The 11,729-nt window shown below is 39.0% G+C and overlaps 2 protein-coding genes across 2 annotated transcripts in view; one reads left to right on the plus strand and one right to left on the minus strand.

The window, feature by feature from the left end:
* The window catches only part of LOC126203205 (AP-4 complex subunit beta-1-like), a 43,784-nt gene extending 37,019 nt beyond the window's left edge, over positions 1–6,765 (minus strand). The window contains exons 1-3 of the mRNA XM_049937448.1: positions 6,287–6,765; positions 6,097–6,212; positions 5,757–6,020 (exon numbers count right to left, since the gene is read on the minus strand). Coding sequence (XP_049793405.1) covers positions 5,757–6,020; positions 6,097–6,212; positions 6,287–6,373 — 467 coding nt within the window. The 5' untranslated portion in view covers positions 6,374–6,765. The remainder of the gene's footprint in view (positions 1–5,756; positions 6,021–6,096; positions 6,213–6,286) is intronic.
* A 31-nt stretch (positions 6,766–6,796) lies between these two features.
* Positions 6,797–9,971, plus strand: LOC126203206 (nuclear nucleic acid-binding protein C1D). Its single transcript, XM_049937449.1, has 2 exons — positions 6,797–6,921; positions 9,258–9,971. The coding sequence occupies exon 2, from the start codon at positions 9,279–9,281 to the stop codon at positions 9,720–9,722; it is 444 nt and encodes a 147-aa protein (XP_049793406.1). The 5' UTR covers positions 6,797–6,921; positions 9,258–9,278; the 3' UTR covers positions 9,723–9,971.
* Positions 9,972–11,729: the final 1,758 nt, after the last annotated feature.

The following is an 11,729-nucleotide window of genomic DNA, read 5'->3' on the forward strand; positions in this document are numbered from 1 at the left end:
TTATGGTCTTCAGTCCTGAGACTGGTTTGATGCAGCTCTCCATGCTACTCTATCCTGTGGAAGCTTCATCATCTCCCAGTACCTACTGCAGCCTACATCCTTCTGAATCTGCTTAGTGTATTCATCTCTTGGCCTCCCTCTATGATTTTTAGCCTCCACTCTGCCCTCCAATACTAAAATTGGTGATCCCTTGATGCCTCAGAACATGTCCTACCAACCGGTCCCTTCTTCTTGTCAAGTTGTGCCACAAACTTCTTGTCCCCAATTCTATTCAATACCTCCTCATTAGTTATGTGATCTACCCATGTAATCTTCAGCATTCTTCTTAACACCACAATTCGAAAGCTTCTATTCTCTTCTTGTCCAAACTATTTATCGTCCATGTTTCACTTCCATACATGGCTACACTTCATACAAATACTTTCAGAAATGACTTCCTGACATTTAAAGCTATACTTCATGTTAACAAATTTTTCTTCTTCAGAAACGCTTTTCTTGCCATTGCCAGTCTACATTTTATATCCTCTCTACTTCGACCATCATCAGTTATTTTGCTCCCCAAATTCCCTCAGCATCACCCAACTTAATTCGACTACATTCCATTATCCTCGTTGTACTTTTGTTGATGTTCATCTTATACCCTCCTTTCAAGACACTGTCCATTCCGTTCAACTGCTCTTCCAAGTCCTTTGCTGTCTCTGACAGAATTACAATGTCATCGGCGAACCTTAAAGTTTTTATTTCTTCTCCATGGATTTTAATACCTATTCCGAATTTTTCTTTTGTTTCCTTTACTGCTTGCTCAATGTACAGCTTGAATAACATTGGGGAGAGGCTACAACCCTGTCTCACTCCCTTCCCAACCACTGCTTCCCTTTCATACCCCTCGACCCTTATAACTGCCATCTGATTTCTGTACAAATTGTAAATAGCCTTTCGCTCCCTGTATTTTACCCCTGCCACCTTCAGAATTTGAAAGAGAATATTCCAGTCAACATTGTCAAAAGCTTTCTCTAAGTCTACAAATGCTAGAAACATATGTTTGCCTTTCCTTAATCTTTCTTCTAGGATAAGTCGAAGGGTCAGTATTGCCTCACATGTTCCAACTTTTCTACGGAATCCAAACTGATCTTCCCCGAGGTTGGCTTCTACCAGTTTTTCCATTCGTCTGTAAAGAATTCGCGTTAGTATTTTGCAGCTATGACTTATTAAACTGATAGTTTGGTAATTTTCACATCTGTCAACACCTGCTTTCTTTGGGATTGGAATTATTATGTTCTTCTTTAAGTCTGAGGGAATTTTGCCTGTCTCATACATCTTGCTTCCACCTAATATATAACAAGCCGAATTAGTTCTTCTTGCAAACACTACAACCATATATACAGCACCACTAGAAATGGTAATCAAAATTTTTGAAAGCATCATCGACTGGTTTTCTGTGAATGATCTCGCTCTCAAGTTTAAAAGCACTCCACATATTCAGTTCTGCACAATGATAAGTGTAACACAGGGTGAGGAAGTAACAAAAAAGGGTGGAAACTTCTATACTGATGAGAGTTTTAACTGGAAAAGGTACATTTTTGAACTCTTAAAACAAATTCTCTCTGCCACATTTGCACTTGAAATCATTGCAAATCTTGATAAGAGACAAGTCAGGAAGTTGATATATTTTGCATATTTTTCATTCAATAATACCTTATGGATTAATGTTATGTGGTAAATTATCTTTAAGAAAGTCTTCATCACTCGAAAGTGTGCTGTTAGATTAATATGTGGAGCTTATCCACAATCATCTTATAGACATCTGTTTAAGGAGTTGGGCATTTCGACTACCGCTTCACAGTATATTTATTCGACCATTAGGTTTGCTGTAAATAATACATTGCAGTTCAAAAGGAACAACGATGTTCATAATTAGTACACACTAATCTTATTCTTAGCACAAAAGGGGTGAATAATGCTCAACTAAAATTTTTGTTCACTTATCCAGGATACAAAATGTCTGAGACAGAAAAGTAAAACTTGAAAATAAACTGAATAAGCTTCTCCCTGATATTTCTTTTATTCCATAGAAGAATTTCTGTTATTGTAATGTGTAAAAGGTGGTAGGCAGAAATTGCTAACTCACATCTGTATACTTAAAAAAAAAGTAGTTCAGCCTTTAGCCACAGCTACAAATTAAATTTTTGATATGAATCTAAAATGACCTGTTGCACATCATTATGATTTATCAAGCAAATGTTTCATGGAATGTGAAACTAACTAACTAACTAACTAACTACCTGGCTAACTAACAACAATGATTAACAGAGTACAAAGAACGATTAAAATAAGAAGAAATATATCTATGTTCAGTAAACTAGGGAAAAAAAGTATGTTATATCTCAGGGAGGAACTTGAAACTTTCAGCACAGGGCAGGAGCATGTAGAGGAGCTGTGGCTTAAGTTTAAAAGAATAGTTGACCATGCAGTGCATAGATATGTTCCCAGCAGAACTGTTCATAATGGGACAGAACCTCCGTGGTATACAGTCACTGTAAAGAAACTTCTAAAGAAACAGAGATTACTTCATCATACGTGTAAAATGAAGTGTACGGCCATAGACATGTAGATGCTGAATGAGGAATGTTTGGCTGTCTAGAGAGCAATGCATGATGCCTTCAGTGACTACCATAGCAGCATATTGTCAAGTGATCTTTCACAAAACCTGAAGAAATTCTGGTCATATGTGAATGCTGTTAGTGGCACCAAAGTTAGTGTTCAGTCCCTGGTGAATGAGAACGAACTGAATTGCAGGTAGCAAAGCAAAGCCGAAACGCTTAACTCTCTTTGTAAATGCTTCTTTGCAAAGGAACACCCAAAAGAATTGCCCCAATTTAAATCGCTGTACCACTAAAAACAGGAGTGAAACAAGTATTTGTATCAGTGGTGTTGGAAAAATACTTAAATCATTAAAATTTAACAAATCTCCTGGGCCCAACAGAATCCCTGTCAGATTCTATACTGAATTTGCCACTGAGTCAAATTTTGCGGCGACACGATGCATGCCCAATTCATTAGTCAACATTCGTTGACATGTCCCATAACCAATACCCACTTCATCCACAAGGTCTTGAATGGTTCGACGCCGATCCACATGAACTAATTGTTGTGGTTTGGCAACAATGTCAGGCATTGTGTGGCTAACGGACCTTCCAGTGTGAGCATCATCATCGACATCTGTATGGCCAGCCCTGAACCGAGCATGCCACTCAAACACACCCGTATGGCTCATGCTCTGTCCCCCAAACACTCGTTGAATCATTGCAAGGGTTTCCATGGCACTTTTTCTGAGATTCACACAGAATTTGATACAGACGCACTGTTCTTTTCGCGGATCCATCGTAAAATCGTCACACACCAAACACAGATTATTACGGAAATCACTGAACACGCAACACGTCCTCCCAGCTGAATGCCACTCTGCACACTGAGTTATCAGATATGCAGTTCTCGCCACCTAGCGGTGCAAAGATCTACCACTCCTACTTTCCAGATGGCAGCACCAGTCCCGAAAATTTTGGATTCCACCTCATACTCTGAGCTCACACATAATGAGGTACCTTGAACAGAATGACCTCTTCAATGCCAACCAGCATTGAGTTCACAAACATCAATCATGTGAAACCCACTCTCACTTTTCTCACATGCCATACTGAAAGCTTTGGATCAAGGCAATCAGGTACATGCAGTATTTCTTGCTTTCCGAAAAGCATTTGACTCAGAATCATACCTATGCTTCTTGTCACAAGTATGATCATATGGGGTATCAACTGAAATTTGTGACTCGATTGAGGAGCTTTTGGTAGTGAGAATGCAGCACATTATCTTGGATGGAGAGTTATGGTTATATGTAGAATTAACATTGGGTGCATCCCAGGGAAGTGTGTTGGGACCCTTGCTGTTCCTGTTGACCTTGCAGACAATATTGGTAGTAAAATCAGGCTTTTTGCAGATGATGCAGTTATGTATAATGATGAAATCTGAAAGAAGCTACATAAATATTCAGTCACATCTTTATAAGATTTCTAAGTGGTGCAGAAATGTAAAATTTTGAACTTCACAAAACGAAAAAATGTAGTATCATATAACATAAATGAGTCAGCCAACTCAAATACCAGGGTGTAACACTCTATAGGGATATGAAGTGGAATGATCATAGAGATTCAGTTGTGGGTAAAGCAGGCAGCAGACTTCAGTTTATTGGTAGAATACTGTGGAAGTGTAATCAGCCTACAAAAGACATTGTTTACAAATCACAGGTGCGACCAGTCATTGAATATTGCTGAAGTGTGTGGGATCTGTACCAGATAGAACTAACAGGAGATATTTAACATGTACAGAGAAGGGCAGCACAATTAGTTGCAGGTTTGTTTAATCCATGGGTGAGTGTCACAGAGATACTGAAGGGACTGAGCTGGAAGACTCGGTAACATAGATGTAAACTATCCTGAGAAAGTCTATTAACAAAATTTCAAGAACCAGTTTTAAATGATGACTCTAGGAACATACTACAATTCCCTATGCATCGCTCACATAGGGATTGTGAAGATAAGATTAGAATAAGTACTGTGTGCACTGAGGCATTCAAACAATCATTCTTCCTGCACATCATATGTGAATGGGACAGAGGAACATGCCCTCTGGCATGCACCTCACACTGGTTTGCACAGTATAGATGTAGACATGTCTGTTTCAATTAACGAGTTTAAACACATGTTGATTTTAAAATTAACATAAATAAAAATAACTCATAAAACTGATCAGCAAGTGAGCTGCAAACTCACTTAAAAAGTTTATTACTTTTGTAAATCTGCTGATACATTCCATCACTCAGTGGGATGTCATTCAGTTAAAGCATATGGCAAATGTAAAACTCAATATGTACTCAAGCATGTTAGAGTACTGCATGTGAAAAACACAGGGGTTTGGTTTGATTTTTTTTTGGGGGGGGGGAGTGAGGGGGGGGGGTGTAAGGGAAAAAGAAAGAAAAAGAAACATAGAATTGAGCCCAGAAGTACAATTCAATGTGATATGATACACAATGGGTTATAGCCATGTGTACATTGGCATGGATAAACTGTGGTCTGTGACATACTGACCCTTAATATGGTATGTGACACACTTCTAATCAAAGCACTGATGACATTCCTGTAACTGTAACACAGAGTACTTGTGGAGATTGCAATAGCATCTTTGTTCTTTCTAATCGAGTTTGCAGCATCACAAATCAGTCTGTGCAAACTGAATCACTGTCATAAAAATGAGAATAGCATAATTTATTCAGTGCTTATAAAGATGTATGTTGCCACAGCTTATGTAGCTGTGGCATTGTGCTGAGGAGAACAGAACATCTTTCAAAACTGACAGCATTTATTCTGCTTCTCTATCATCTTTCCAAATGTAGTTTATGGAGGAAGATTGATCTGTAACATACCCCAAGGTCTAGGTTAGACTGGGAGGTGGCAGTTTGGTCATTAGTTGGTGAGCCCTGCACTGATACAGTGAGAATACTTCTTATGGTGTGTGTTTTACACATATTAGAAGTTGATGAGTAGTTTATGTCTGCAGTTTTTATGAAATAATGGGCAAAAGCAGAAGGTTAGTATCAGCAGGTTCAATATTTCTGCTAACTTAGAATTTAATGTGCATAAGAAATATACCTGAGCTAAGTTATTGCCATTCTTCCTGAATTTATCAATATGAGCAGTAATTACCTGTCTATCATTCCAATATCCTGAAGCAAATTGGGCATTTCTTTGAAGATTTTACTACAACCCAACACAGCAGCATTGCGTACTTTGGGATGCCTGTCCTTCAGAGCTGCATCAACAACAGGTCCCACATATTCTTGTAAAAGTGGTGGCAAGCTGCACAATGTAGATACGGCTACACGTTTCACTTCTGGATTGGGATCACGGCAGTCATTCAGGACTGTATTTACAACTAAAACAGCAGCATCAGGTTGTGCTTTACATATTCTGAAAATACCAGAAATATCATAGCACTCACGTACCGAACTGAAAAAGCATTAGTTTCCTAATATAATTCGGTTACCTCGGTAAAATTCCGTAGATTGTAAACTTGACACTAGTGTTGTGAGATGGCAGAAGCTTGACAACCGGGCCAATAAGACAAGTTATGTCGCCAGGTGTATTTGCCACTTCTGCGAGCTGCAATTATGATATTTACCAAATCGATATCATATAGAATTACGCGCATCTTAAAAAAGTGTTAATGATCGTACCTGAAGCAACAATATTTTCAGCTCTTGACTATCTGGCTGTTGACTCTCTTTCAGTATTTTCGCTGCTAAGTTTTCTAAATTGCTCATTTTCTGAACAGCGCTTTACACAATGTCCGTCTTATGAAGTCGATGGTTACATGACACCTCCGCGAAAGGTATTCTTTTTTATTTCGACGTTTTTGATTTATATTTTGCTTATATTTGTACCAGTATCAACATCACTGCGTGTTGAACTTGAAATTCCAGATAACTAAAGTATACGATACTGCATAGTGCTCGGTTTCCACATACACTGTAAACTGGTGCTTGCAGAGCCTCCCACCCTCCTTTCATTCGTGCCGGCAAACAAGCACGTGCAGTCACCCTGCTGGCACAGTGGCTTAACAAAAATGTTATACACATTTTCACAGGCAGTGAATACGTGAAAATCCGTATTCCCTTCAAAACTCGTGCCAGCTATCTTGCCTGTGGAAATGCCCCTGCTGGCATGCCAGTTATATTTGCCGTACGAATATCTTTGCTTTGGCATTAGTTACATACAATGTCCATTTTCACGTATCTTTGAATATGGCAGAAATGTTTGAAAACAACACTGAAAAAGCGTGAGACCGAAGAGGGCAACTTGGTTGAATCAGGTAATATCTGTGTTTAGAGATGTCATTTATTTGACCAAAATGTGTGTCGTTGCATTATGTTAGACTTGAGGTTGAGCTATTTAAAAACTGAGGACTGTCAGCAGCCCTTGTGTATTATCTGAGCTTTATGTTTGCTGGTTGGTGTCAATGATTCGTTATAGTTTACTTATAAAGTTTTATCGAGCGAGGTGGCGCAGTGGTTAGCACACTGGACTACCATTCGGGAGGACGACGGTTCAATCCCGTCTCCGGCCATCCTGATTTAGGTTTTCCGTGATTTCCCTAAATCGTTTCAGGCAAATGCCGGGATGGTTCCTTTGAAAGGGCACGGCCGATTTCCTTCCCCATCCTTCCCTAACCCGAGCTTGCGCTCCGTCTCTAATGACCTCGTTGTCGACGGGACGTTAAACACCACTAACCTAACATAACTTATAAAGTTATGTGCAATATTTCTTTCAAACCATACAAAAATGATTATTTGTACTGTTTGAGCATATTTTCGAAATAGCCAAGATGATGATCAATTTCGGTCTAAAATTTGCATATGCGACATGTTCTCTACTAATATTTATCCTAGTGTGATAGTGTTTTCTGCAAATATGTTTTGCGTAGGATGATATTTGGGGAGACTGCATGCCTTGTGTACACACTTTTTGGTTCCTTAATGCAGTGGTTTCCATTGTCTTCTGAGCCCTCATCTCATTGATCACTGCCGATTGTTCTATATTTTTGCATCTTGGGCGTCTGTTTGCTTTTCTGCCCTCTTTTGACAAGATGGTTGGAGGAATGAAGATGTCACACCTTAATCATATTTTTTATCCAGATTATTAGCTTTCATTTTGATTTAAACTAGAAACTTTGGACTAGCTATGAGTGATGTATGAATTTCTTTTTTATAAAATCCATAGGGGTGCAACTGCACATTTATTATTTAATTTCGTCATGTAGGCTAACCTGTCTACACTCCAGTTCTTAAAACAAAAAAAGGTTTTTTTTTATTCTCCTATAGTACTGAAAGATGTTAGTGTAGCCTAAAGTGGTAGGAAACATGACACACTTTTTTTTCTTCCCTTAGTGAGATTCCCTGTTGATATATGTTTGGAGACAAAATAGATGTCAGTATGCATAGAATCATATACAAAAGTTTCATCATAAAACACAGAAGTAGGAATAAAAGAATAAATGTGATTTTTACTGAAACTGTTTCCAGAAAACTTAAGATAATAAAACATTGAAAGTTAAAAGTTTTGTTTCTGAATAGTAGCTCGGGATGAGAGACAAGCTGTCAGTTACTAGATATGAAAGTAGCTTGAAGTGATAGGTTAATTATGTAAGAATTTCTGTTTGTGTGAGTGAAAATCTGAAGCATCTGATTAGAGAAAATGTCATATGATCTGATTAGTGAAGTTTTCATATGAAATTTCCAATTCCACCCATCTGCTTTGACCCGTAATTTAAGGGCGTTGTGGTGTGTGACATCATTATGGAAGTTTTTTTTGAGTTATCAATAAATTTTTTTGTCTATGTTTTGGACATTTTTACTAGGTGTTATTGGTTTGCTGTTTGTGGTGTGGTAAGATGCTTAATTTATTGTGTGGCTTCTGTTGCTAGATATGAATATGACAAATATAATGTTTTGTGTATTTACGGAGTATTAATGTGTTTTAATTATGTAGGGATGTTTGATTTTTAGAGGTGTTGTGGTTTTGGTTTTATTTTTCATAGTTGTAGGTGTTGGCTTCATGGTATAAATAGTTGTGGTTGATCTATATAAGTCAAGGGAAATGTCCAATTGCAATTTTCGTAGTTTTAGCTGTAGGTGTTGGTTTTTTGGTATTGGCAGCTGTGGTTGACCAATACAGGTCAAGGGAAATGTCCTAATCCAATTTCTGTCATGTCAGTTGTAGGTGTTGGTGTTTTGGTATCATCTTCTGCAGTTGACAGATACAGGTCAGGAAAAGGGTCCGATTCCTGTAGGTTTTGTTGGTGTAGCGGAATGTTGTAATTTTGTTCTTTTTTGTCATTTTGCATTCTGGGATTGTGGTGTCCCCCCCCCCCCCCCATTATGTTTAGCTTGTTCCAACCCTAAAACCACCAGTTTCCCAAGGTTGTCCCATTAGTTTGATTGTATTTTTGGAGGAAGATGTTATTGTCTTATTTATATGTATTTTTGTGTTTGTTTCCATGTGTATGCAGTGGTGTCATAGGTGCAATATTGGAGACTCTTAGAATAGCCATTTCCGCCATATTGATGATGTTATGAGTCAAAGCAGACAGGTGGAATCAAAGATTTCTGTAATCATGTATAATTAATGTGGTGAATTTAATCTTTTCAGTGTTCCTTCAACGGCACTACAATGGCAGAAAACACAATTGATTTTGGAGAGTTATCGTCTGATGAAAGCTTAAAGAAATCTGTGACTGAGTTGCATGACAGTGTGAAGAAATTTGGTGATTTTCTACAGCTGGCGTGTGAGAAAGACATTTACAGTAATTTAAGTACAGAGGACCGTGTGAAATATGATTTATTTCTTTCTTACTCACTCAGTACACTTTTTTGGACCTATCTGCGAACCCAGGGTCTTGATCCTACCAAGCATGCTATTAAAGGAGAAATTGAAAGAGTTCGTGGATATAATATACGAGCACGACAGATACATGAAAGGCGTACCATTATGCCACGTATTGACAAGGCGGCAGCAGGTCGCTTCGTCAGAAGTGGCTTGTGGCAGCCAAGGTCTGCTGAAGAACAACAGCAAGAGGAACAACCACCTGATGAATCAGTAGACTCTGTTATGTAACAAATTGTCCACTTATATATATATTTCAGATGAGTCTTTAAAATTATTATTCATGTATTGTTGATAATTTTATTAGACTAAAGAGTATTTAGTCTAATTTCTTTTGTACACTGAAAACTACTGTTGACAATTCCATCATCAATACTGTCACCTCATAATGTAAATTGTTCGTACTTGCCTGTTTTTCTGTAAACATGAAACTGTAGGAACTGCTGAGGTGTAAGTAAAAAGGAAACAACCTACTCTAAATTATGTTGATTCTTCAGTAAGTATAGATAATAATAATAATCATAAATATAAACAAGAAAATATTATCAATACAACATATAGAGTACTCTTTTGTTCAGTGATTACTGAAATTCAGAAGTCTTATTTAGCAATATGTTAAGACTGAGATTTTTGTGATAATGAATGGAAAAAGGTTGGGAATAAGGTAACACATAAGAGATTCATATCCAATCCTATTAGGTTAATTTTCCATTTTATAATTCAACCTAATAGCTTTACAGTCTGTGAAATTAGAGATTCCATTAGTTTTGAGAACTTAGAAGAGAGGAAACGGTGGCAGTGAACAACAGTTGTGCTGTGCAGTAGCTTAATGGGCAGCTCTAAGCCGACAAATCTCCTTACACGTAGTGCAAGGCACACAAATATTTATAATAAATAAGGGTTTCAGTTAGTTATTTGTATGTTCCATGGGTCATACTAGTGAGCTTTCACTATATGGAACACTTCAGTTTTACAGTTATAGTTAATTGTCTCAGCACAAACTTACGACAGCATGTAGACCACTTGCATGTAAACTCAAGCATTCTGTAGTGCAGTAGTTGCTCATTTGTTTTGTTTTGTTTTGATGACAGGTATCAGTTTGTGTAGTATGCCAGTCAGCCCCTCAGCTGCCACATCCGAGATGTGTAGGTGGCCTTGCCTGCGGCTGTTGAGCTTGTAGGGTGCAGTCGTCTGCAAGTTGTGGCACACGTTGCCGCCGATGATAGGCTCTGAGGCCGTCGTCAGTTAATACAGGTGGGTGGTGGAGATGATGAAGGCTGCTGGCTTCGCACATGAGGTGCAAACAGAGCTCGCAATTTGCGGTGTTGTTCCCGGAGTTGATCAGCGTCCTTTGGTTTGGAGCCAAGTGGAGGGTCTCAACCAGAGGCTCTGTTGACTCTGTAACAGTCTTGGCTGTTGATTTCTGGACCTGCATTATAGGGTGGTGAATTGTAGGACTGCTTGTGGTAAGTCAGGGGTGTTAACTACACAAAGGGAGCTCTCTGTTAACCCTTTGAGTTTGTTTTCAGCTCTTGCTCTGGCAGCTTAACTTCATACTCCTTGCAACTTTCTCGGTGGGTATGTACCCTTCAACACCTTGTCTTCAAGTGGCAGCCCATGTTCACCTTGGCCTTCATTCACTTCCTGAGGACACTGCTCTAGCCTCGCTCTATCACCTTCAGTTCACGACCTTCAAATGGTACTTTGCGATAGTACGTTTTTATACAAAGGTGGCTCTCAGACTGACCATTGTGTCGGGTGTTCCTTCGTCATTGGTGCAGACGTATTTTGGTATTGGTTTCTGGATCACTGCTCAGTATTTACAGCAGAGCTCTTCGCCCTGTATCAGGCCACACAGTACATTTGGTGACGCAAGCTTTTTAATTGGGTTATCTGCTCAGACACTCTCACTGCCCTTCAAAGTATCTGTGTGCTGCACACTGTCCATCCCTTACTGCACTGTGTCCAGAAAAGCTGCCATTTGCTCACTCTTGATGCAGCCACTGTGATGTTTATGTGGGTTCGTGGTCATGTCGGTCTGACAGGAAAAAGAGATTGCTGACACTTCTGCCAAGGCTGCAGTCCTTGTTCCTCTGCCAGCTGGTACTTACATTCCCTCTGGTGATCTCTATGTTGCCGTCTGTCAGCAGGTAGTGGCACTTTTGCATCACCACTGGTCCTCCCTTCTTGGGAACAAACTCCGGGCTATTGAGCCTCTCCCAGCAGCTTGGACAGCCT

This window comes from Schistocerca nitens, chromosome 9 (genome assembly GCF_023898315.1).
Source record: "Schistocerca nitens isolate TAMUIC-IGC-003100 chromosome 9, iqSchNite1.1, whole genome shotgun sequence".
Taxonomy (NCBI): domain Eukaryota; kingdom Metazoa; phylum Arthropoda; class Insecta; order Orthoptera; family Acrididae; genus Schistocerca; species Schistocerca nitens.